The sequence below is a fragment of the Thalassophryne amazonica genome, chromosome 4 (assembly GCF_902500255.1).
Source record: "Thalassophryne amazonica chromosome 4, fThaAma1.1, whole genome shotgun sequence".
Classification (NCBI taxonomy): Eukaryota; Metazoa; Chordata; class Actinopteri; order Batrachoidiformes; family Batrachoididae; genus Thalassophryne; species Thalassophryne amazonica.
Window position 1 is genome coordinate 143,867,036 of NC_047106.1, and position 23,133 is coordinate 143,890,168.

General features: G+C 44.2%; 1 protein-coding gene across 1 annotated transcript in view; it reads right to left on the reverse strand.

Annotated features, from left to right (window-relative positions):
• Window positions 1-23,133, reverse strand: part of pgm2l1 (phosphoglucomutase 2-like 1) — a 196,278-nt gene that overhangs the window by 89,715 nt on the left and 83,430 nt on the right. Inside the window, exon 2 of the mRNA XM_034168705.1 lies at window positions 9,120-9,287. Within this exon, the coding sequence (XP_034024596.1) occupies window positions 9,120-9,251 (132 nt within the window). The 5' untranslated portion in view covers window positions 9,252-9,287. The remainder of the gene's footprint in view (window positions 1-9,119; window positions 9,288-23,133) is intronic.

A 23,133-nucleotide genomic window follows, 5' to 3' on the forward strand; every position in this document is an offset into this window, starting at 1 on the left:
TATTGACAACACTGATCAGAAGCCCCTGGACAAAATGTAGGTTGGCCATTCACGAAAAAGTCCAGTAAGTTGAGGCTTTGGTTCATTTGAGGTGGTTTTGGGGGCTCTTTGTATGTGTTTTTGTATCAATGCCCTTTTATGTCTCTGATCCCGTGTCTGCGAGTGTGGGTGTAGGTCGTGCGCAAGTCAATCAATCAATCAATTTTTTTTTTATATAGCGCCAAATCACAACAAACAGTTGCCCCAAGGCGCTTTATATTGTAAGGCAAGGCCATACAATAATGATGTAAAACCCCAACGGTCAAAACGACCCCCTGTGAGCAAGCACTTGGCTACAGTGGGAAGGAAAAACTCCCTTTTAACAGGAAGAAACCTCCAGCAGAACCAGGCTCAGGGAGGGGCAGTCTTCTGCTGGGACTGGTTGGGGCTGAGGGAGAGAACCAGGAAAAAGACATGCTGTGGAGGGGAGCAGAGATCGATCACTAATGATTAAATGCAGAGTGGTGCATACAGAGCAAAAAGAGAAAGAAACAGTGCATCATGGGAACCCCCCAGCAGTCTACGTCTATAGCAGCATAACTAAGGGATGGTTCAGGGTCACCTGATCCAGCCCTAACTATAAGCTTTAGCAAAAAGGAAAGTTTTAAGCCTAATCTTAAAAGTAGAGAGGGTGTCTGTCTCCCTGATCTGAATTGGGAGCTGGTTCCACAGGAGAGGAGCCTGAAAGCTGAAGGCTCTGCCTCCCATTCTACTCTTACAAACCCTAGGAACTACAAGTAAGCCTGCAGTCTGAGAGCGAAGCGCTCTATTGGGGTGATATGGTAGTACGAGGTCCCTAAGATAAGATGGGACCTGATTATTCAAAACCTTATAAGTAAGAAGAAGAATTTTAAATTCTATTCTAGAATTAACAGGAAGCCAATGAAGAGAGGCCAATATGGGTGAGATATGCTCTCTCCTTCTAGTCCCCGTCAGCACTCTAGCTGCAGCATTTTGAATTAACTGAAGGCTTTTTAGGGAACTTTTAGGACAACCTGATAATAATGAATTACAATAGTCCAGCCTAGAGGAAATAAATGCATGAATTAGTTTTTCAGCATCACTCTGAGACAAGACCTTTCTGATTTTAGAGATATTGCGTAAATGCAAAAAAGCAGTCCTACATATTTGTTTAATATGCGCTTTGAATGACATATCCTGATCAAAAATGACTCCAAGATTTCTCACAGTATTACTAGAGGTCAGGGTAATGCCATCCAGAGTAAGGATCTGGTTAGACACCATGTTTCTAAGATTTGTGGGGCCAAGTACAATAACTTCAGTTTTATCTGAGTTTAAAAGCAGGAAATTAGAGGTCATCCATGTCTTTATGTCTGTAAGACAATCCTGCAGTTTAGCTAATTGGTGTGTGTCCTCTGGCTTCATGGATTGATAAAGCTGGGTATCATCTGCGTAACAATGAAAATTTAAGCAATACCGTCTAATAATACTGCCTAAGGGAAGCATATATAAAGTGAATAAAATTGGTCCTAGCACAGAACCTTGTGGAACTCCATAATTAACTTTAGTCTGTGAAGAAGATTCCCCATTTACATGAACAAATTGTAATCTATTAGACAAATATGATTCAAACCACCGCAGCGCAGTGCCTTTAATACCTATGGCATGCTCTAATCTCTGTAATAAAATTTTATGGTCAACAGTATCAAAAGCAGCACTGAGGTCTAACAGAACAAGCACAGAGATGAGTCCACTGTCCGAGGCCATAAGAAGATCATTTGTAACCTTCACTAATGCTGTTTCTGTACTATGATGAATTCTAAAACCTGACTGAAACTCTTCAAATAGACCATTCCTCTGCAGATGATCAGTTAGCTGTTTTACAACTACCCTTTCAAGAATTTTTGAGAGAAAAGGAAGGTTGGAGATTGGCCTATAATTAGCTAAGATAGCTGGGTCAAGTGATGGCTTTTTAAGTAATGGTTTAATTACTGCCACCTTAAAAGCCTGTGGTACATAGCCAACTAACAAAGATAGATTGATCATATTTAAGATCGAAGCATTAAATAATGGTAGGGCTTCCTTGAGCAGCCTGGTAGGAATGGGGTCTAATAAACATGTTGATGGTTTGGATGAAGTAACTAATGAAAATAACTCAGACAGAACAATCGGAGAGAAAGAGTCTAACCAAATACCGGCATCACTGAAAGCAGCCAAAGATAACGATACGTCTTTGGGATGGTTATGAGTAATTTTTTCTCTAATAGTTAAAATTTTGTTAGCAAAGAAAGTCATGAAGTCATTACTAGTTAAAGTTAATGGAATACTCAGCTCAATAGAGCTCTGACTCTTTGTCAGCCTGGCTACAGTGCTGAAAAGAAACCTGGGGTTGTTCTTATTTTCTTCAATTAGTGATGAGTAGAAAGATGTCCTAGCTTTACGGAGGGCTTTTTTATAGAGCAACAGACTCTTTTTCCAGGCTAAGTGAAGATCTTCTAAATTAGTGAGACGCCATTTCCTCTCCAACTTACGGGTTATCTGCTTTAAGCTACGAGTTTGAGAGTTATACCATGGAGTCAGACACTTCTGATTTAAAGCTCTCTTTTTCAGAGGAGCTACAGCATCCAAAGTTGTCTTCAATGAGGATGTAAAACTATTGACGAGATACTCTATCTCCCTTACAGAGTTTAGGTAGCTACTCTGCACTGTGTTGTTATATGGCATTAGAGAACATAAAGAAGGAATCATATCCTTAAACCTAGTTACAGCGCTTTCTGAAAGACTTCTAGTGTAATGAAACTTATTCCCTACTGCTGGGTAGTCCATCAGAGTAAATGTAAATGTTATTAAAAAATGATCAGACAGAAGGGAGTTTTCAGGGAATACTGTTAAGTCTTCTATTTCCATACCATAAGTCAGAACAAGATCTAAGATATGATTAAAGTGGTGGGTGGACTCATTTACTTTTTGAGCAAAGCCAATAGAGTCTAATAATAGATTAAATGCAGTGTTGAGGCTGTCATTCTCAGCATCTGTGTGGATGTTAAAATCGCCCACTATAATTATCTTATCTGAGCTAAGCACTAAGTCAGACAAAAGGTCTGAAAATTCACAGAGAAACTCACAGTAACGACCAGGTGGACGATAGATAATAACAAATAAAACTGGTTTTTGGGACTTCCAATTTGGATGGACAAGACTAAGAGACAAGCTTTCAAATGAATTAAAGCTCTGTCTGGGTTTTTGATTAATTAATAAGCTGGAATGGAAGATTGCTGCTAATCCACCGCCCCGGCCCGTGCTACGAGCGTTCTGACAGTTAGTGTGACTCGGGGGTGTTGACTCATTTAAACTAACATATTCATCCTGCTGTAACCAGGTTTCTGTTAGGCAGAATAAATCAATATGTTGATCAATTATTATATCATTTACCAACAGGGACTTAGAAGAGAGAGACCTAATGTTTAATAGACCACATTTAACTGTTTTAGTCTGTGGTGCAGTTGAAGGTGCTATATTATTTTTTCTTTTTGAATTTTTATGCTTAAATAGATTTTTGCTGGTTATTGGTAGTCTGGGAGCAGGCACCGTCTCTACGGGGATGGGGTAATGAGGGGATGGCAGGGGGAGAGAAGCTGCAGAGAGGTGTGTAAGACTACAACTTTGCTTCCTGGTCCCAACCCTGGATAGTCACGGTTTGGAGGATTTAACAAAATTAGCCAGATTTCTAGAAATGAGAGCTGCTGCATCCAAAGTGGGATGGATGCCGTCTCTCCTAACAAGACCAGGTTTTCCCCAGAAGCTTTGCCAATTATCTATGAAGCCCACCTCATTTTTTGGACACCACTCAGACAGCCAGCAATTCAAGGAGAACATGCGGCTAAACATGTCACTCCCGGTCTGATTGGGGAGGGGCCCAGAGAAAACTACAGAGTCCGACATTGTTTTTGCAAAGTTACACACCGATTTAATGTTAATTTTAGTGACCTCCGATTGGCGTAATGGTGTCATTACTGCCGACGTGAATTACAATCTTACCAAATTTACGCTTAGCCTTAGCCAGCAGTTTCAAATTTCCTTCAATGTCGCCTGCTCTGGCCCCCGGAAGACAATTGACTATGGTTGCTGGTGTCGCTAACTTCACATTTCTCAAAACAGAGTCGCCAATAACCAGAGTTTGATCCTCGGCGGGTGTGTCGTCGAAATGTGAACGGGTTGGCGGTGTACACGGGGCTTCTGTTTAGGGCTACGCTTCCTCCTCACAGTCACCCAGTCAGCCTGCTTTCCCGGCTGCTCGGGATCTGCCAGGGGGGAACTAACGGCGGCTAAGCAAGTGTGTCTTTCTCCAGTCTTCCACCACTGCATCCTCGCCTGTCAGTGGTGCTGTGTCTTCCTGGTGCACTTGAACAACTCCTGAGTCCAATGTTGGTTTTGTAGTCTTGTTTGTGTTGCACACCCCCTTCTCAGAGGATACTGATGGATTCAGCTCATGTCCTTCACACAGAGTACACTCTCCTTCCCTCTGGGAGAAGGTATAGAGTCCCTCGGAGCAGACTGAAAAGACTCAAAAATTCATTCGTCCCCATGTCCATCAAATTGCTAAACAATAATGCCTAAAACTGGAATTGTGCAATAGTTATGGTGTTTCTCCTGACTTCCTGTCATGTTAATTTGTTATGGATGTGGTTGTGTTTTTACTTGTATCTGTTTGTTTTCCTTCTGTAAAGGCACTTAGCATGTGTCCAAGACAAATTTCCCTGAGGGGACAATAAAGTGTATCGTATCGTATCCTGTGTTGTGCCTGTGGATGTCTGCGTGAGAGTACGTGGGTAAAGGTGTGTGCGGTTTAGTCTGTTGTGGGTGTGTGGGAGGAAGTGTATGACTGTGTGTATGGTGGAGTCCAGGTGCAATTGTGTTCTGTCTTGGCGGTGAGCACGGGTGCAGCGGCTTTTAGCTCTCCAATTTGGTGCTTGTTTTTCTTATTTTTTGTGCATATATTCTTCGAGTTTTGTAAAGCGACCCACAGCTTCAGCCACCAGAACCTTATCAACCTCAGTCTGAGGTACAAACTGTCGGTTACAAGCGAATTCCACCAGTACCACGACATCCCGGAGGACATAGCGAGAACACCGGGCTCTCCGTGGATTAACAGCCTGCCCAGCAGGCGGGGAAGGCGGCGTAGAGACAGGAAGCCGAAGCGAGGATGTCGGTCCGGCTCCGATGCTAGGCTACGTAAACAACCTCACAGGCCAGCATTACCGAGCCTCTTCCTCTCAAACGCCAGATCCATCACACACAAAATGGACGAATTGGAGCTACTGATGGCCACAAACAGCTTTGTGCGGAACTGCAGCGCTATTTTCATCATGGAGACGTGGCTTCACCCGCTGATCCCCGACGCTGCAGTCGAGCTAGCAGGCCGCACGCTACACTGGCAGGACAGAACCAGTGATTTGGGTAAGTGCAGAAGTGGGGGGCTCTGTGTTTATGTGAACCGCGAGTGGTGCTGTAGCAGCAGGGACTCTCACTGTTCTCCTGATTTAGAGGTGCTGGCAGTCTCGTGCAGACCTTTTTATCTCCCAAGGGAGTTCAGAGTAGTCGTCGTGTTTGCTGTTTTCATCCCACCCGATGCTAACATTAGCACGGCCCTTAGACTCTTGCTTGCCTGTGTAAATAAATAGTAGCTGGCCCACCCAGATGGCGTTTGTATTGTTGCTGGTGACTTCAACCAAGCGTGTTTAAAGACTGTGCTCCCTAAGTTCGTCCAGTATGTGAAGTGTGCCACCAGAGGGGAAAATACTTTGGACCATGTTTACTCAAACATAAAACATGCGTACAAAGTCACTCCCCTCCCCCATCTCGCTGGATCTGACCATCTCTGCCTGTCCCTCATCCCCACCTACACCCCCCCTGCTGAGGCGAACAAAGCCACAACGGAAGACAATCCAAACCTGGCCTGAGGGAGCGCTCTCCCAGCTACAGGACTGCTTCTCACAGACTGTATGGGATTTATTTTCCAGCCACAACCTGCAGGAGTACACCGACACCGTACTCTCTTACATTAAGAACTGTGTTGACACTGTCACCATCAACAAAAGGGTCAAGGTTTTTCCAAACCAGAAGCCCTGGATGAACAGTGCAGTCCAGTCCCTATTAAAAAGCCACAACACCACCTTTAAATCAGGAGACAGGGCCCTGTACAGCGAGGCCAGGTCCGATCTGAAAAGAGGCATCAGAGAGGCCAAGGCTGCCTACAAGGAAAAGATAGAGGACCACTTCGCTGCGAATGACCCCAGAAGGATGTGTCAGGGAATAAATCATATAACCAACTACAGAAGCAGAAACCCAGGAAATGCTAGGTCTGATGCCTCGCTGGCAGAGGAGCTGGACCGCTTCTTTGCCCACTTCGAAGCAGACAGACCAGCAGCAACTCCACACCCACCACCCTCCAGCACTAGCACGTTAACACTTCAGGAACACGAAGTGAGACGTATGCTGAAGGCGGTGAACCCCGGGAAGGCGGCCAGCCCTGATGGTGTACCTGGAAAGGTACTCAAAGCGTGTGCTGACCAACTGGCTGGAGGTTTCACCTGCATCTTCAACCTGTCCCTGTCGTAGGCCATCATTCCACCCTGCCTCAAATCCTCCACCATCATTTCAGTCCCAAAGAAGTCAGCAGTGGAGAGCATAAATGACTTCAGGCTTGTTGCACTTACGCCTGTGGTCATGAAGTGCTTTGAAAGACTGGTCTCTCAGCACATCAGAGCCTGTCTGCCTCCCACTGTGGATCCCCACCAGTTTGCCTACAGGGCAAACCGCTCCACAGAGGACACTATCACCACAGCTCTCCACACCGTGCTGAGCCACCTGGAGCACTAGGGGAGCTACGTGAGGATGCTCTTCCTGGACTTCAGCTCAGCCTTCAACCACATCATCACGGATATCCTGTTCCAGAAACTGACACATCTGGGCATCTCCACCCCCATCTGCCAGTTAATCAAGAACTTCCTCACAAACCGCCCACAGTCCGTGAAACTTGGCCCCCACCTTTCCTCCACCATCATACAGCACCGGTTCCCCTCAAGGCTGTGTACTGAGCCCCCTCCTGTTCACCCTTTACACGCACGACTGCTCTCCGACCCATCCTACAAACACCATCATAAAGTTTGCGGATGTTACCAGCGTGATTGGGCTCATCTCAGGGGGGGATGAGACTGACTACAGAGACGAGGTCAATCGACTGACAGCGTGGTGTTCAGCTAACAACCTGCCGCTGAACACCATAAAAACAAAAGAAATAATCCTGGACTTCAGGAAGAACAGGGCTGACCCAGCCCCGCTCTACATCCAAGGGAACTGTGTGGAAAGGGTCAGCTCCATCAGGTTCCTGGGAGTGCAGCTCTCTAACAGCCTCTCCTGGACTGCCAACACCACAGTGGTGGTGAAGAAAGCCCAGCAGCGACTCCACTTCCTGAGGGTGCTCAGGAGAAACAATCTGGAGGAGAAGCTGCTGGTGTTGTTCTACAGAGCCACCACTGAGAGCATCCTGAAGTATTGCATCACAGCGTGGTACGGGGGGTGCTCAGCAGCAGACAGGAGAGCGCTGCAGAGGGTGATTAAAACGGCCCAGGGGATCACTGGCTGCTCTCTGCCCAGCCTGGAAGACATTGCCAGCTCTCGTTACCTCAGCAGAGCCGCCAGCATCAGCAAAGACACATCCCACCCCAGCAACCACCTGTTTGACCTACTACCCTCTGGCCGACGGTATAGGTCAATTAAAACTAGGACAAAGACTCAGGGACAGCTTTCTCCCCAGAGCGATCACTGCTCTGAACAATAACAAATCACTCTAATCCACACCTTTCAAGTTTCTTGTGCAATATCTGTAAACCATGTGCAATATTCCAGTGCAATATGATTCCACAGTTGTACATAATTCACGTTTTACATTTTAGTTGGTCCACATTTTATTTTATTTTACCTTATGTTTATATTAGTTGTACATATACTCTGAATAATTTACTGATAAATTTCACTCTTTTATATTGGCTAAAAATTACTCGCACCACGGAAAGCACCTTTTTGGAGTTGCACTCAAATCTCATAACGCAAATTACAATGACAATAAAGGCGATTCTGATTCTGGTTGTTTCCCATACTTTCTTAGCTCGTCACTCTGTGTAGCTGTTTAGTGTGTGTCTTTCTGTGGCTGTCTTTCCTGTTTTGATCTGTACCCTGCTTGTGTCTCTGTGTTTTGTCACTTGTCTCATGTGGCTTTTTTCTCATTCAGACTTTATCCATTTTTGAGTTCCTCATTAGTTTTCTGCTTTTATTTCTTGAGTCAGCTTCAGGTTTTGTTTCGTGTTTGTTGTCATTTGTTTACTCGTTGCCTCTTTATTTATACTCAGTCTGCTCGTCAGTCTTTTCCACTGTTGCTTTTTGTGTCCTTTAAGTTCTACAGTTAATTTTGTTTTCGTGACTTTTGTTTTTCTTAGTTATGTTTCAAATATGCTCATGTTTTATTTTACTTCACTTAAGATATGTGTAAATTTTGTTCACCTTGTGTTGTCTTGACCTTTGACCCTGCCACACCTGTCTTCCATTTTCTAATCAGTTTCAGCTTTTAAGCCACACCTTTGTCTCGATTCTGTTTGCCGGTCGATTGTTTCCCAGTCAGCTTTTGCTCCATGTCTCACCTGTTTTGGCTCCTGTGTCCACCCTGCGGGAAGTCATCTTTTGACAGTTGGGTTTTGTATCAGGTTTGTCACCTTGTTAGTCTTTACTGCCTTTTGGATTTTGCCACTTAGAAGATTTTTGTTTTACAATCTCACTGTCACCTTTTGGCAGTTGGTTAGTTATCAGTTTTGTCACATTGTTAGTCATTACTGCTTTTTGGGGGGATTTTTGCCACTTAGAGCCACTCAGAAGAGCTTTGCTTTACTCTGTTACCTTTTGACAGTAGGTTTTTGGTTTTTGTCACCTTATCAGTCTAGCTGCATTTTAGATTTTGCCACTATGGGGATTCATGATTCTATGTATTGTTCAATCTGCATCCTGGGGTCCAATCCTCATCCTCTAGTGGTTTTAACCATAACATGAGGTGTTCTTGTGGTTCTCACCTGTGTGGACTGGATGACCGTGAGGTCATTGATGCGAGAGAATCCTGCTCCCATGCGTGCCCGAAGCCCCGATGTACCGAAGCTCATCCTGGAGCAAAGCCTGGATTTCAGCTCATCCAGCTTGCCTGCCATTACCAGAGCCTCCACTTTAGCCCGGGTCCAGGGATTCTGTCCGAGAGGGAGGGAGAGACCATAAAACTAGGGCACACTGACAACCAATGCACACAATCGACCACACAAGATCAACAACAACAAAAAGACATCTCCGAATACAATATTTCAGAAGTTCCACCAGGCCAGAACACCAGTCCTGAGGTTCCACCAGGCCAGAACAGACCTGAAGGTCCACCAGGCTAGCACAGACCCAAAGGTCCACCAGGCCAGAACAGACCCGAAGGTCCACCAGGCCAGAACAGACCCGAAGGTCCACCAGGCCAGGACAGACCTGAAGGTCCACCAGGCCAGAACAGGTCTGAAGGTGCACCAGGCCAGAACAGGTCTGAAGGTGCACCAGGCCAGAACAGGTCTGAAGGTGCACCAGGCCAGAACAGACCTCTAGGTCCACCAGGCGAAAAATAACAGAATATCCGTTAAATTGGAAATCAATCATTTCAGTGCATCCAGAATTCTGTGATCAGCACTTTAACAGTCAGACTGCTCCAAAAGTGAAAGAAAATAAGTCACAGCTCCATCTCCATAAATAATGCATGGCCTGTGGTCTTATAGTTTTTCAAAATGTGGTGGTGATGGACACGTAATGATCCTGACTGTCAGGGTCTGACAGTGGAGTTGGTTTTCTGCTTTGTTTCTGCTTAGCTTTGCCTTTTTCTTCTTTGTTCATGTATGCTTTTCTTTATGTTCCTTTTCTTGTTGGGGTGTGTCTGCTGCTTTCTTGCACTCCGTCTCTGGCCACGCCCTGTTTCTGGTCCTTTCCTTGCACACCTGTCCTGGATTTACTGATTAGCTCCCAGTAGTATATATGCTTACTGCTTGTGTCTGTTCCTCACCAGATTGATGTGCACTGTGCCTTCTTTCCTGCTCTTGAGTTCATGTTTTCTAGTCCTGCCTGCTTCCATGTGTTTTTGACCTCCTGCCTGCCTGTTACGACCTTGAATAAGCCTAATGATCATTGTACTGCTGGTGTGTTTTTTGGACTGCCTTCACGTGTACCAACCACTGCTTCCCACATTAAAGTGGATATGTCACATAAAGACAACATAGTCTTATTACATGTAACAGAGGTTATATCAAATCAAATCAATTTTTTTATATAGCGCCAAATCACAACAAACAGTTGCCCCAAGGCGCTTTATATTGTAAGGCAAAGCCATACAATAATTACGGAAAAACCCCAACGGTCAAAACGACCCCCTGTGAGCAAGCACTTGGCGACAGTGGGAAGGAAAAACTCCCTTTTAACAGGAAGAAACCTCCAGCAGAACCAGGCTCAGGGAGGGGCAGTCTTCTGCTGGGACTGGTTGGGGCTGAGGGAGAGAACCAGGAAAAAGACATGCTGTGGAGGGGAGCAGAGATCGATCACTAATGATTAAATGCAGAGTGGTGCATACAGAGCAAAAAGAGAAAGAAACAGTGCATCATGGGAACCCCCCAGCAGTCCAAGTCTATAGCAGCATAACTAAGGGATGGTTCAGGGTCACCTGATCCAGCCCTAACTATAAGCTTTAGCAAAAAGGAATGTTTTAAGCCTAATCTTAAAAGTAGAGAGGGTGTCTGTCTCCCTGATCTGAATTGGGAGCTGGTTCCACAGGAGAGGAGCCTGAAAACTGAAGGCTCTGCCTCCCATTCTACTCTTACAAACCCTAGGAACTACAAGTAAGCCTGCAGTCTGAGAGTGAAGCGCTCTATTGGGGTGATATGGTACTATGAGGTCCCTAAGATAAGATGGGACCTGATTATTCAAAACCTTATAAGTAAGAAGAAGAATTTTAAATTCTATTCTAGAATTAACAGGAAGCCGATGAAGAGAGGCCAATATGGGTGAGATATGCTCTCTCCTTCTAGTCCCTGTCAGTACTCTAGCTGCAGCATTTTGAATTAACTGAAGGCTTTTCAGGGAACTTTTAGGACAACCTGATAATAATGAATTACAATAGTCCAGCCTAGAGGAAATAAATGCATGAATTAGTTTTTCAGCATCACTCTGAGACAAGACCTTTCTAATTTTAGAGATATTGTGCAAATGCAAAAAAGCAGTCCTACAGATTTGTTTAATATGTGCATTGAAGGACATATCCTGATCAAAAATGACTCCAAGATTTCTCACAGTATTACTAGAGGTCAGGGTAATGCCATCCAGAGTAAGGATCTGGTTAGACACCATGTTTCTAAGATTTGTGGGGCCAAGTACAATAACTTCAGTTTTATCTGAGTTTAAAAGCAGGAAATTAGAGGTCATCCATGTCTTTGTCTGTAAGACAATCCTGCAGTTTAGCTAATTGGTGTGTGTCCTCTGGCTTCATGGATAGATAAAGCTGGGTATCATCTGCGTAACAATGAAAATTTAAGCAATGCTGTCTAATAATACTGCCTAAGGGAAGCATGTATAAAGTGAATAAAATTGGTCCTAGCACAGAACCTTGTGGAACTCCATAATTAACCTTAGTCTGTGAAGAAGATTCCCCATTTCTCTACTTTTAAGATTAGGCTTAAAACTTTCCTTTTTGCTAAAGCTTATAGTTAGGGCTGGATCAGGTGACCCTGAACCATCCCTTAGTTATGCTGCTATAGACGTAGACTGCTGGGGGGTTCCCATGATGCACTGTTTCTTTCTCTTTTTGCTCTGTATGCACCACTCTGCATTTAATCATTAGTGATCGATCTCTGCTCCCCTCCACAGCATGTCTTTTTCCTGGTTCTCTCCCTCAGCCCCAAGCAGTCCCAGCAGAAGACTGCCCCTCCCTGAGCCTGGTTCTGCTGGAGGTTTCTTCCTGTTAAAAGGGAGTTTTTCCTTCCCACTGTAGCCAAGTGCTTGCTCACAGGGGGTCGTTTTGACCGTTGGGGTTTTACATAATTATTGTATGGCCTTGCCTTACAATATAAAGCGCCTTGGGGCAACTGTTTGTTGTGATTTGGCGCTATATAAAAAAATTGATTGATTGATTGATTTACATGAACAAATTGTAATCTATTAGATAAATATGATTCAAACCACAGCAGCGCAGTGCCTTTAATACCTATGGCATGCTCTAATCTCTGTAATAAAATTTTATGGTCAACAGTATCAAAAGCAGCACTGAGGTCTAACAGAACAAGCACAGAGATGAGTCCACTGTCTGAGGCCATAAGAAGATCATTTGTTATATAATTAGGTCAACCTAAGCATTTTGGGAAAATGGACGCAGTTCTCTCGTTATATACAACATTTTAACGTCCCACCACTGAAAAAAATGCACGTCCCATGACCAGCTTCCCGCTGAGTACCAAGCCTGAAATACGTCACTGCCTGTAGACCGTATCAGCTTGCGCGCCTGGCGGCCGTTGCTTACACTTTTTAGCGGCAGAAACTTTGATTAAACACAGCTCTCAGGGACTTGTTTGTCGATATGCCTGACCAGTGTGTCGCAGCATATTGCACAAACACAAGGGCGACAGGTTTTAGCCTTTTGAAGTCCAGGCAGATTGATAGAGAGCCGCAGTGTTGTGTGATGCACGAAATGTCAGGCTGCCGCTCGCACACCCGCATTTGCTCCCGACAGCAGACACTTTCCTCTACCATCTCCAAGTTCTCGCACCGCTCACAGAACACCTAAAATGTCAACCCCCAAATAATATGTTCACAATAATCTTGAAATGGTCAAGGAACTTGTAAAAATATCAGTGCAATACGTAGTAAACACGGCGGCGCCATGTTCACTGTTGTTTTCGATGATCTTTTTAGAAACATTCGCTGTTTATTTCCTATTCTTTCGTGAAAATAATGTAACTAAACACGGATGAATGCAAAGCCTGGCACTCGAAAACGGCAAAAACCCTACACTATCACGGCTCCGGAACAATAACAAAGCTAGTAAACAGACACTAGAATTGAAAATGCTATAGTGTTATAAACAGCAGTAACAAAACTCAAAGCCTCCCTTACCATTCCGTATTCTGCAGCCTTTCAAAATCCATCGGAATTGGCATGTCTCTTGCCTCTGCTTCGGCTCCGCCATAAACACCGTCGGCATTATTTTCCAGAATGCTCCTGGTTTGAATGTTCATCTGAAAGATACGGCTCCAATCCGTAGGGTCTAATCACTACTGTGACATCCTCAGGATCCGGGTCATAAATAATCCACACTTGAAGAGGAATCAGAAAAGTTCTTGATCTGGTCACTGTCCACACTGAGGTCCATCTGTTCCTGTTGTCAATCAAACAGACAAAGACGGGACTCTACACGTTGTGACGTCACGGCATCACGTGACCGCTGATTGAACGCTGCCAGCACGCTGCCAGCACGCTTTCCAAGAAACACACTTTGAGAAGCTGTACAAACTTTCTCAGTGATAATGATTAAAACCACTTTCAACTTACTATACTGTATGTATAGTCTGATATTTAGATCAGTTTACCTCATTTTTAGGTGTCATATTGTTAATGGAAGAATTTTGTTGCCTGCTATTTTTTTGGCGTCTTTTTCGAAAATTGACCGCTCAAATGACATCAGGGCGGCTCACTGCCTAAAACCTTGGTTCCCGTACCGTCCCAATCACATGATGAATAGGAAAGTTGACTCCCATCCGGTGGGATTCCCAAGAAATGTCAACGAACACACACTCCATACAATGGTCTCGCGCACACATTGTTATCATGTTTTCCAATTGTCCGCTGCGTGGAAAGTGGCGGGAAAAACAGAAGACGCTTTCTCACGAGGTGCGAGACAACACGTGATTTAAATTAGAAGTCAAGAAGGCGGCGGTCAGGTATTTTGGTTCCGAGCGATGAAAATAGAATGTGAACGTTTTAAACCAAAAAAAAAAAATGGACAACGATTAGAGCATTTTACACTTGTCCCGGACAATCAGACTAGCGTTAATGTCGATGCCTGGACATAAACCAACCACAGGTCCTACTTACAGACAGACAAACAGTCCTACTTACAGATGGACATAAACCAACAACAGTCCTACACCCACAGTCCAAGTTAAAGGCAGACATAAACCAACCACAGTCTGACTTACAGATGGACATAAACCAACCACAGTCCGATACCCACAGTCCTACTTACAGACAGACAAACAACAGTTCTACTTACAGACATAAACCAACCACAGTCCTACGCCCACAGTATTACTTACAGATGGACATAAACCAACCACAAGCCGATACACACAGTCCTACTAACAGACATAAACCAACCACAGTCCTACTTACGTATGGGACATAAACCAACCATGGTCCGACTTACAGATGGACATAAATCAACCACGGTCTGACTTACAGATGGACATAAACCAAACACAGTCCGACTTACAGATGGACATAAACCAACCACAGTCCGACTTACAGATGGACATAAACCAACCATAGTCAGACATCCACAGTCCAACTTACAGACGGACATAAACCAATCAGTCAGACTTACAGACGGACATAATCCAACAACGGTCCAACTTACAAACGGACATAATACAACAACGGTCCGACTTACAAACGGACATAAACAAACCAAGGTCCGACTTACAGACGGACACAAACCAACCACGGTCCGACTTACAGACGGACACAAACCAACCACGGTCCGACTTACAGACGGACATAAACCAACCACAGTCCGACACCCACAATCCTACTTACAGACAGACAAACAACGGTTCCACTTACAAACAGACATAAACCAACTACAGTCCTACTTAACGACGGACATAAACCAACCACAGTCCTACACCCACAGTCCAAGTTAAAGGCGGACATAAACCAACCACAGTCCGACTTACAGATGGACATAAACCAACCACAGTCCGACACCCACAATCCTACTTACAGACAAACAACAGTTCAACTTACAAACAGACATAAACCAACTACAGTCCTACTTACAGATGGACATAAACCAACCACACTCCTACACCCACAGTCCAAGTTAAAGGCGGACATAAACCAACCACAGTCCGACTTACAGATGGACATAAACCAACCACAGTCCCAGTTAAAGGCGGACAAACAAACCACGGTCCGACTTACAGATGGACACAAACCAACCACAGTCCGATACCCACAGTCCTACTTACAGACAAACAACAGTTCAACTTACAAACAGACATAAACCAACTACAGTCCTACTTACAGACGGACATAAACCAACCACAGTCCGACACCCACAATCCTACTTACAGACAGACAAACAACAGTTCAACTTACAAACAGACATAAACCAACTACAGTCCTACTTACAGATGGACATAAACCAACCAGAGTCCTACACCCACAGTCCAAGTTAAAGGCGGACATAAACCAACCACAGTCCGACTTACAGATGGACATAAACCAACCACAGTCCGACACCCACAATCCTACTTACAGACAAACAACAGTTCAACTTACAAACAGACATAAACCAACTACAGTCCTACTTACAGATGGACATAAACCAACCACACTCCTACACCCACAGTCCAAGTTAAAGGCGGACATAAACCAACCACAGTCCGACTTACAGATGGACATAAACCAACCACAGTCCCAGTTAAAGGCGGACAAACAAACCACGGTCCGACTTACAGATGGACACAAACCAACCACAGTCCGATACCCACAGTCCTACTTACAAACAACAGTTCTACTTACAGACATAAACCAACCACAGTCCTACGCCCACAGTATTACTTACAGATGGACATAAACCAACCACAAGCCGATACACACAGTCCTACTAACAGACATAAACCAACCACAGTCCTACTTACGTATGGGACATAAACCAACCATGGTCCGACTTACAGATGGACATAAATCAACCACGGTCTGACTTACAGATGGACATAAACCAAACACAGTCCGACTTACAGATGGACATAAACCAACCACAGTCCGACTTACAGATGGACATAAACCAACCACAGTCCAACTTACAGACGGACATAAACCAATCAGTCAGACTTACAGACGGACATAATCCAACAACGGTCCAACTTACAAACGGACATAATACAACAACGGTCCGACTTACAAACGGACATAAACCAACCACGGTCCGACTTACAGACGGACACAAACCAACCACGGTCCGACTTACAGACGGACACAAACCAACCACGGTCCGACTTACAGACGGACATAAACCAACCACAGTCCGACACCAACAATCCTACTTACAGACAGACAAACAACAGTTCAACTTACAAACAGACATAAACCAACTACAGTCCTACTTACAGATGGACATAAACCAACCACAGTCCTACACCCACAGTCCAAGTTAAAGGCGGACATAAACCAACCACAGTCCGACTTACAGATGGACATAAACCAACCACAGTCCGACACCCACAATCCTACTTACAGACAAACAGTTCAACTTACAAACAGACATAAACCAACTACAGTCCTACTTACAGATGGACATAAACCAACCACACTCCTACACCCACAGTCCAAGTTAAAGGCGGACATAAACCAACCACAGTCCGACTTACAGATGGACATAAACCAACCACAGTCCCAGTTAAAGGCGGACAAACAAACCACGGTCCGACTTACAGATGGACACAAACCAACCACAGTCCGATACCCACAGTCCTACTTACAGACAAACAACAGTTCTACTTACAGACATAAACCAACTATAGTCCTACTTACAGATGGACATAAACCAACTACAGTCCTACTTACAGACGGACATAAACCAACCACAGTCCAACTAACAGATGAACATAAACCAACTACAGGATGGGACATAAACCAACGACAGTCCGACTTACAGACGGACATATACCAACCAAAGTCCTACTTACAGACAGACAAACAACAGTTCTACTTAGAAACAGACATAAACCAACTACAGTGCTACTTACAAACAGACATAAACCAACTACAGTCCTATTTACAGACGGACATAAACCAACCACAGTCCAACTTACAGATGAACATAAACCAACGACAGTCCGACATACAGATGGACATAAACCAACCACAGTCCTACAACCACAGTCCAAGTTAAAGGCGGACATAAACCAACCACAGTCCGACTTACAGATGGACATAAACCAACCACGGTCTGACTTACAGATGTACATAAACCAACCACGGTCTGACTTACAGATGGACATAAACCAACCACAATGCTACACCCACGGTCCTACTTACAGATGGACATAAACCAACCACAGTCCGAATTACAGACATAAACCAACTACAGTCCTATTTACAGACAGACATACACCAACCACAGTGCTACTTACAGACAAACAACAGTTCTACTCACAAACAGACATAAACCAACCACAGTTCTACATACAGATGGACATAAACCAACCAAAGTCCGACGGTCACAGTCCTACTTACAGACGGACATAAACCAACCACAGTCCTACTTACAGATGGGACATAAACCAACCACAGTCCTACTTACGTATGGGACATAAACCAACCATGGTCCGACTTACAGATGGACATAAATCAACCACGGTCTGACTTACAGATGGACATAAACCAAACACAGTCCGACTTACAGATGGACATAAATCAACCACGGTCTGACTTACAGATGGACATAAACCAACCACAGTCCTACTTACAGATGGGACATAAACCAACCACAGTCCTACTTACAGATGGGACATAAACCAACCACGGTCCTACTTACAGATGGGACATAAACCAACCACAGTCCAACTAACAGATGAACATAAACCAACTACAGTCCTACTTACAGATGGGACATAAACCAACGACAGTCCGACTTACAGACGGACATATACCAACCAAAGTCCTACTTACAGACAGACAAACAGTTCTACTTAGAAACAGACATAAACCAACTACAGTCCTACTTACAAACAGACATAAACCAACTACAGTCCTACTTACAAACAGACATAAACCAACTACAGTCCTATTTACAGACGGACATAAACCAACCACAGTCCAACTTACAGATGGACATAAACCAACCACAGTCCGACTTACAGATGGACATAAACCAACCACAGTCCGACTTACAGATGGACATAAACCAACCACAGTCCTAGTTAAAGGCGGACATAAACCAACCACGGTCTGACTTACAGATGTACATAAACCAACCACGGTTCGACTTACAGATGGACATAAACCAACCACAATGCTACACCCACGGTCCTACTTACAGATGGACATAAACCAACCACAGTCCGAATTAGACATAAACCACCCACAGTCCTATTTACAGACAGACATACACCAACCACAGTCCTACTTACAGACAAACAACAGTTCTACTCACAAACAGACATTAACCAACCACAGTTCTACATACAGATTTTCATAAACCAACCAAAGTCCGACGGTCACAGTCCTACTTACAGACGGACATAAACCAACCACAGTCCTACTTACAGATGGGACATAAACCAACCACAGTCCTACTTACAGATGGACATAAACCAACCACGGTCCGACTTACAGATGGGCCATAAACCAACCACAGTCCTACTTACAGATGGGACATAAACCAACCACGGTCCTACTTACAGATGGACATAAACCAACCACAGTCCGATACCCACAGTCCTACTTACAGACAAACAACAGTTCTACTTACAGACATAAACCAACCACAGTCCGACTTACAGATGGACATAAACCAACAAGTCCTACACCCACAGTCCTACGTACAGATGGACATAAACCAACCAAAGTCTGACTTACAGATGGACATAAACCAACCAAAGTCTGACTTACAGATGGACATAAACCAACAAGTCCTATACCCACAGTCCTACGTACAGACGGACATAAACCAACCAAAGTCTGACTTACAGATGGACATAAACCAACCAAAGTCTGACTTACAGATGGACATAAACCAACAGGTCCTACACCCACAGTCCTACGTACAGATGGACATAAACCAACCACAGTCCGATACCCACAGTCCTACTTACAAACAACAGTTCTACTTACAGACATAAACCAACTATAGTCCTACTTACAGATGGACATAAACCAACTACAGTCCTATTTACAGACGGACATAAACCAACCACAGTCCAACTAACAGATGAACATAAACCAACTACAGTCCTATTTACAGACGGACATAAACCAACCACAGTCCTACACCCACAGTCCAAGTTAAAGGCGGACATAAACCAACCACAGTCCTACTTACAGATGGTACATAAACCAACCACAGTCCTACTTACAGATGGACATAAACCAACCACAGTCCGACTTACAGATGGACATAAATCAACCACGGTCTGACTTACAGATGGACATAAACCAACCACAGTCCGACTTACAGATGGGACATAAACCAACCACAGTCCTACTTACAGATGGAAATAAACCAACCACAGTCCTACTTACAGATGGGACATAAACCAACCACAGTCCTACTTACAGATGGGACATAAATCAACCACGGTCCGACTTACAGATGGACATAAATCAACCACGGTCTGACTTACAGATGTACATAAACCAACCACGGTTCGACTTACAGATGGACATAAACCAACCACAATGCTACACCCACGGTCCTACTTACAGATGGACATAAACCAACCACAGTCCGAATTAGACATAAACCACCCACAGTCCTATTTACAGACAGACATACACCAACCACAGTCCTACTTACAGACAAACAACAGTTCTACTCACAAACAGACATTAACCAACCACAGTTCTACATACAGATTTTCATAAACCAACCAAAGTCCGACGGTCACAGTCCTACTTACAGACGGACATAAACCAACCACAGTCCTACTTACAGATGGGACATAAACCAACCACAGTCCTACTTACAGATGGACATAAACCAACCACGGTCCGACTTACAGATGGGCCATAAACCAACCACAGTCCTACTTACAGATGGGACATAAACCAACCACGGTCCTACTTACAGATGGACATAAACCACAGTCCGATACCCACAGTCCTACTTACAGACAAACAACAGTTCTACTTACAGACATAAACCAACCACAGTCCGACTTACAGATGGACATAAACCAACAAGTCCTACACCCACAGTCCTACGTACAGATGGACATAAACCAACCAAAGTCTGACTTACAGATGGACATAAACCAACCAAAGTCTGACTTACAGATGGACATAAACCAACAAGTCCTATACCCACAGTCCTACGTACAGACGGACATAAACCAACCAAAGTCTGACTTACAGATGGACATAAACCAACCAAAGTCTGACTTACAGATGGACATAAACCAACAGGTCCTACACCCACAGTCCTACGTACAGATGGACATAAACCAACCACAGTCCGATACCCACAGTCCTACTTACAAACAACAGTTCTACTTACAGACATAAACCAACTATAGTCCTACTTACAGATGGACATAAACCAACTACAGTCCTATTTACAGACGGACATAAACCAACCACAGTCCAACTAACAGATGAACATAAACCAACTACAGTCCTATTTACAGACGGACATAAACCAACCACAGTCCTACACCCACAGTCCAAGTTAAAGGCGGACATAAACCAACCACAGTCCTACTTACAGATGGTACATAAACCAACCACAGTCCTACTTACAGATGGACATAAACCAACCACAGTCCGACTTACAGATGGACATAAATCAACTACGGTCTGACTTACAGATGGACATAAACCAACCACAGTCCGACTTACAGATGGGACATAAACCAACCACAGTCCTACTTACAGATGGGACATAAACCAACCACAGTCCGACTTACAGATGGACATAAACCAACCACAGTCCGATACCCACAGTCCTACTTACAAACAACAGTTCTACTTACAGACATAAACCAACTATAGTCCTACTTACAGATGGACATAAACCAACTACAGTCCTATTTACAGACGGACATAAACCAACCACAGTCCAACTAACAGATGAACATAAACCAACTACAGTCCTATTTACAGACGGACATAAACCAACCACAGTCCTACACCCACAGTCCAAGTTAAAGGCGGACATAAACCAACCACAGTCCTACTTACAGATGGTACATAAACCAACCACAGTCCTACTTACAGATGGACATAAACCAACCACAGTCCGACTTACAGATGGACATAAATCAACTACGGTCTGACTTACAGATGGACATAAACCAACCACAGTCCGACTTACAGATGGGACATAAACCAACCACAGTCCTACTTACAGATGGAAATAAACCAACCACAGTCCTACTTACAGATGGGACATAAACCAACCACAGTCCTACTTACAGATGGGACATAAATCAACCACGGTCCGACTTACAGATGGACATAAATCAACCACGGTCTGACTTACAGATGGACATAAACCAACCACAGTCCGACTTACAGATGGACATAAACCAACCACAATGCTACACCCACGGTCCTACTTACAGATGGACATAAACCAACCACAGTCCGAATTAGACATAAACCACCCACAGTCCTATTTACAGACAGACATACACCAACCACAGTCCTACTTACAGACAAACAACAGTTCTACTCACAAACAGACATTAACCAACCACAGTTCTACATACAGATTTTCATAAACCAACCAAAGTCCGACGGTCACAGTCCTACTTACAGACGGACATAAACCAACCACAGTCCTACTTACAGATGGGACATAAACCAACCACAGTCCGACTTACAGATGGACATAAACCAACCACGGTCCGACTTACAGATGGGCCATAAACCAACCACAGTCCTACTTACAGATGGGACATAAACCAACCACGGTCCTACTTACAGATGGACATAAACCAACCACAGTCCGATACCCACAGTCCTACTTACAGACAAACAACAGTTCTACTTACAGACATAAACCAACCACAGTCCGACTTACAGATGGACATAAACCAACAAGTCCTACACCCACAGTCCTACGTACAGATGGACATAAACCAACCAAAGTCTGACTTACAGATGGACATAAACCAACCAAAGTCTGACTTACAGATGGACATAAACCAACAAGTCCTATACCCACAGTCCTACGTACAGACGGACATAAACCAACCAAAGTCTGACTTACAGATGGACATAAACCAACCAAAGTCTGACTTACAGATGGACATAAACCAACAGGTCCTACACCCACAGTCCTACGTACAGATGGACATAAACCAACCACAGTCCGATACCCACAGTCCTACTTACAAACAACAGTTCTACTTACAGACATAAACCAACTATAGTCCTACTTACAGATGGACATAAACCAACTACAGTCCTATTTACAGACGGACATAAACCAACCACAGTCCAACTAACAGATGAACATAAACCAACTACAGTCCTATTTACAGACGGACATAAACCAACCACAGTCCTACACCCACAGTCCAAGTTAAAGGCGGACATAAACCAACCACAGTCCTACTTACAGATGGACATAAACCAACCACAGTCCTACTTACAGATGGACATAAACCAACCACAGTCCGACTTACAGATGGACATAAATCAACCACGGTCTGACTTACAGATGGACATAAACCAACCACAGTCCGACTTACAGATGGGACATAAACCAACCACAGTCCTACTTACAGATGGACATAAACCAACCACAGTCCTACTTACAGATGGGACATAAACCAACCACAGTCCTACTTACAGATGGGACATAAATCAACCACGGTCCGACTTACAGATGGACATTAATCAACCACGGTCCGACTTACAGATGTAACATAAACCAACCACGGTGCGACCTTACAGATGGACATACACCAAACCACAATGCTACACCCACGGGTCCCTACTTACAGATGGACATAAACCAACCAGTCCGAATTAGACATAAACCACCCACAGTCCTATTTACAGACAGACATACACCAACCA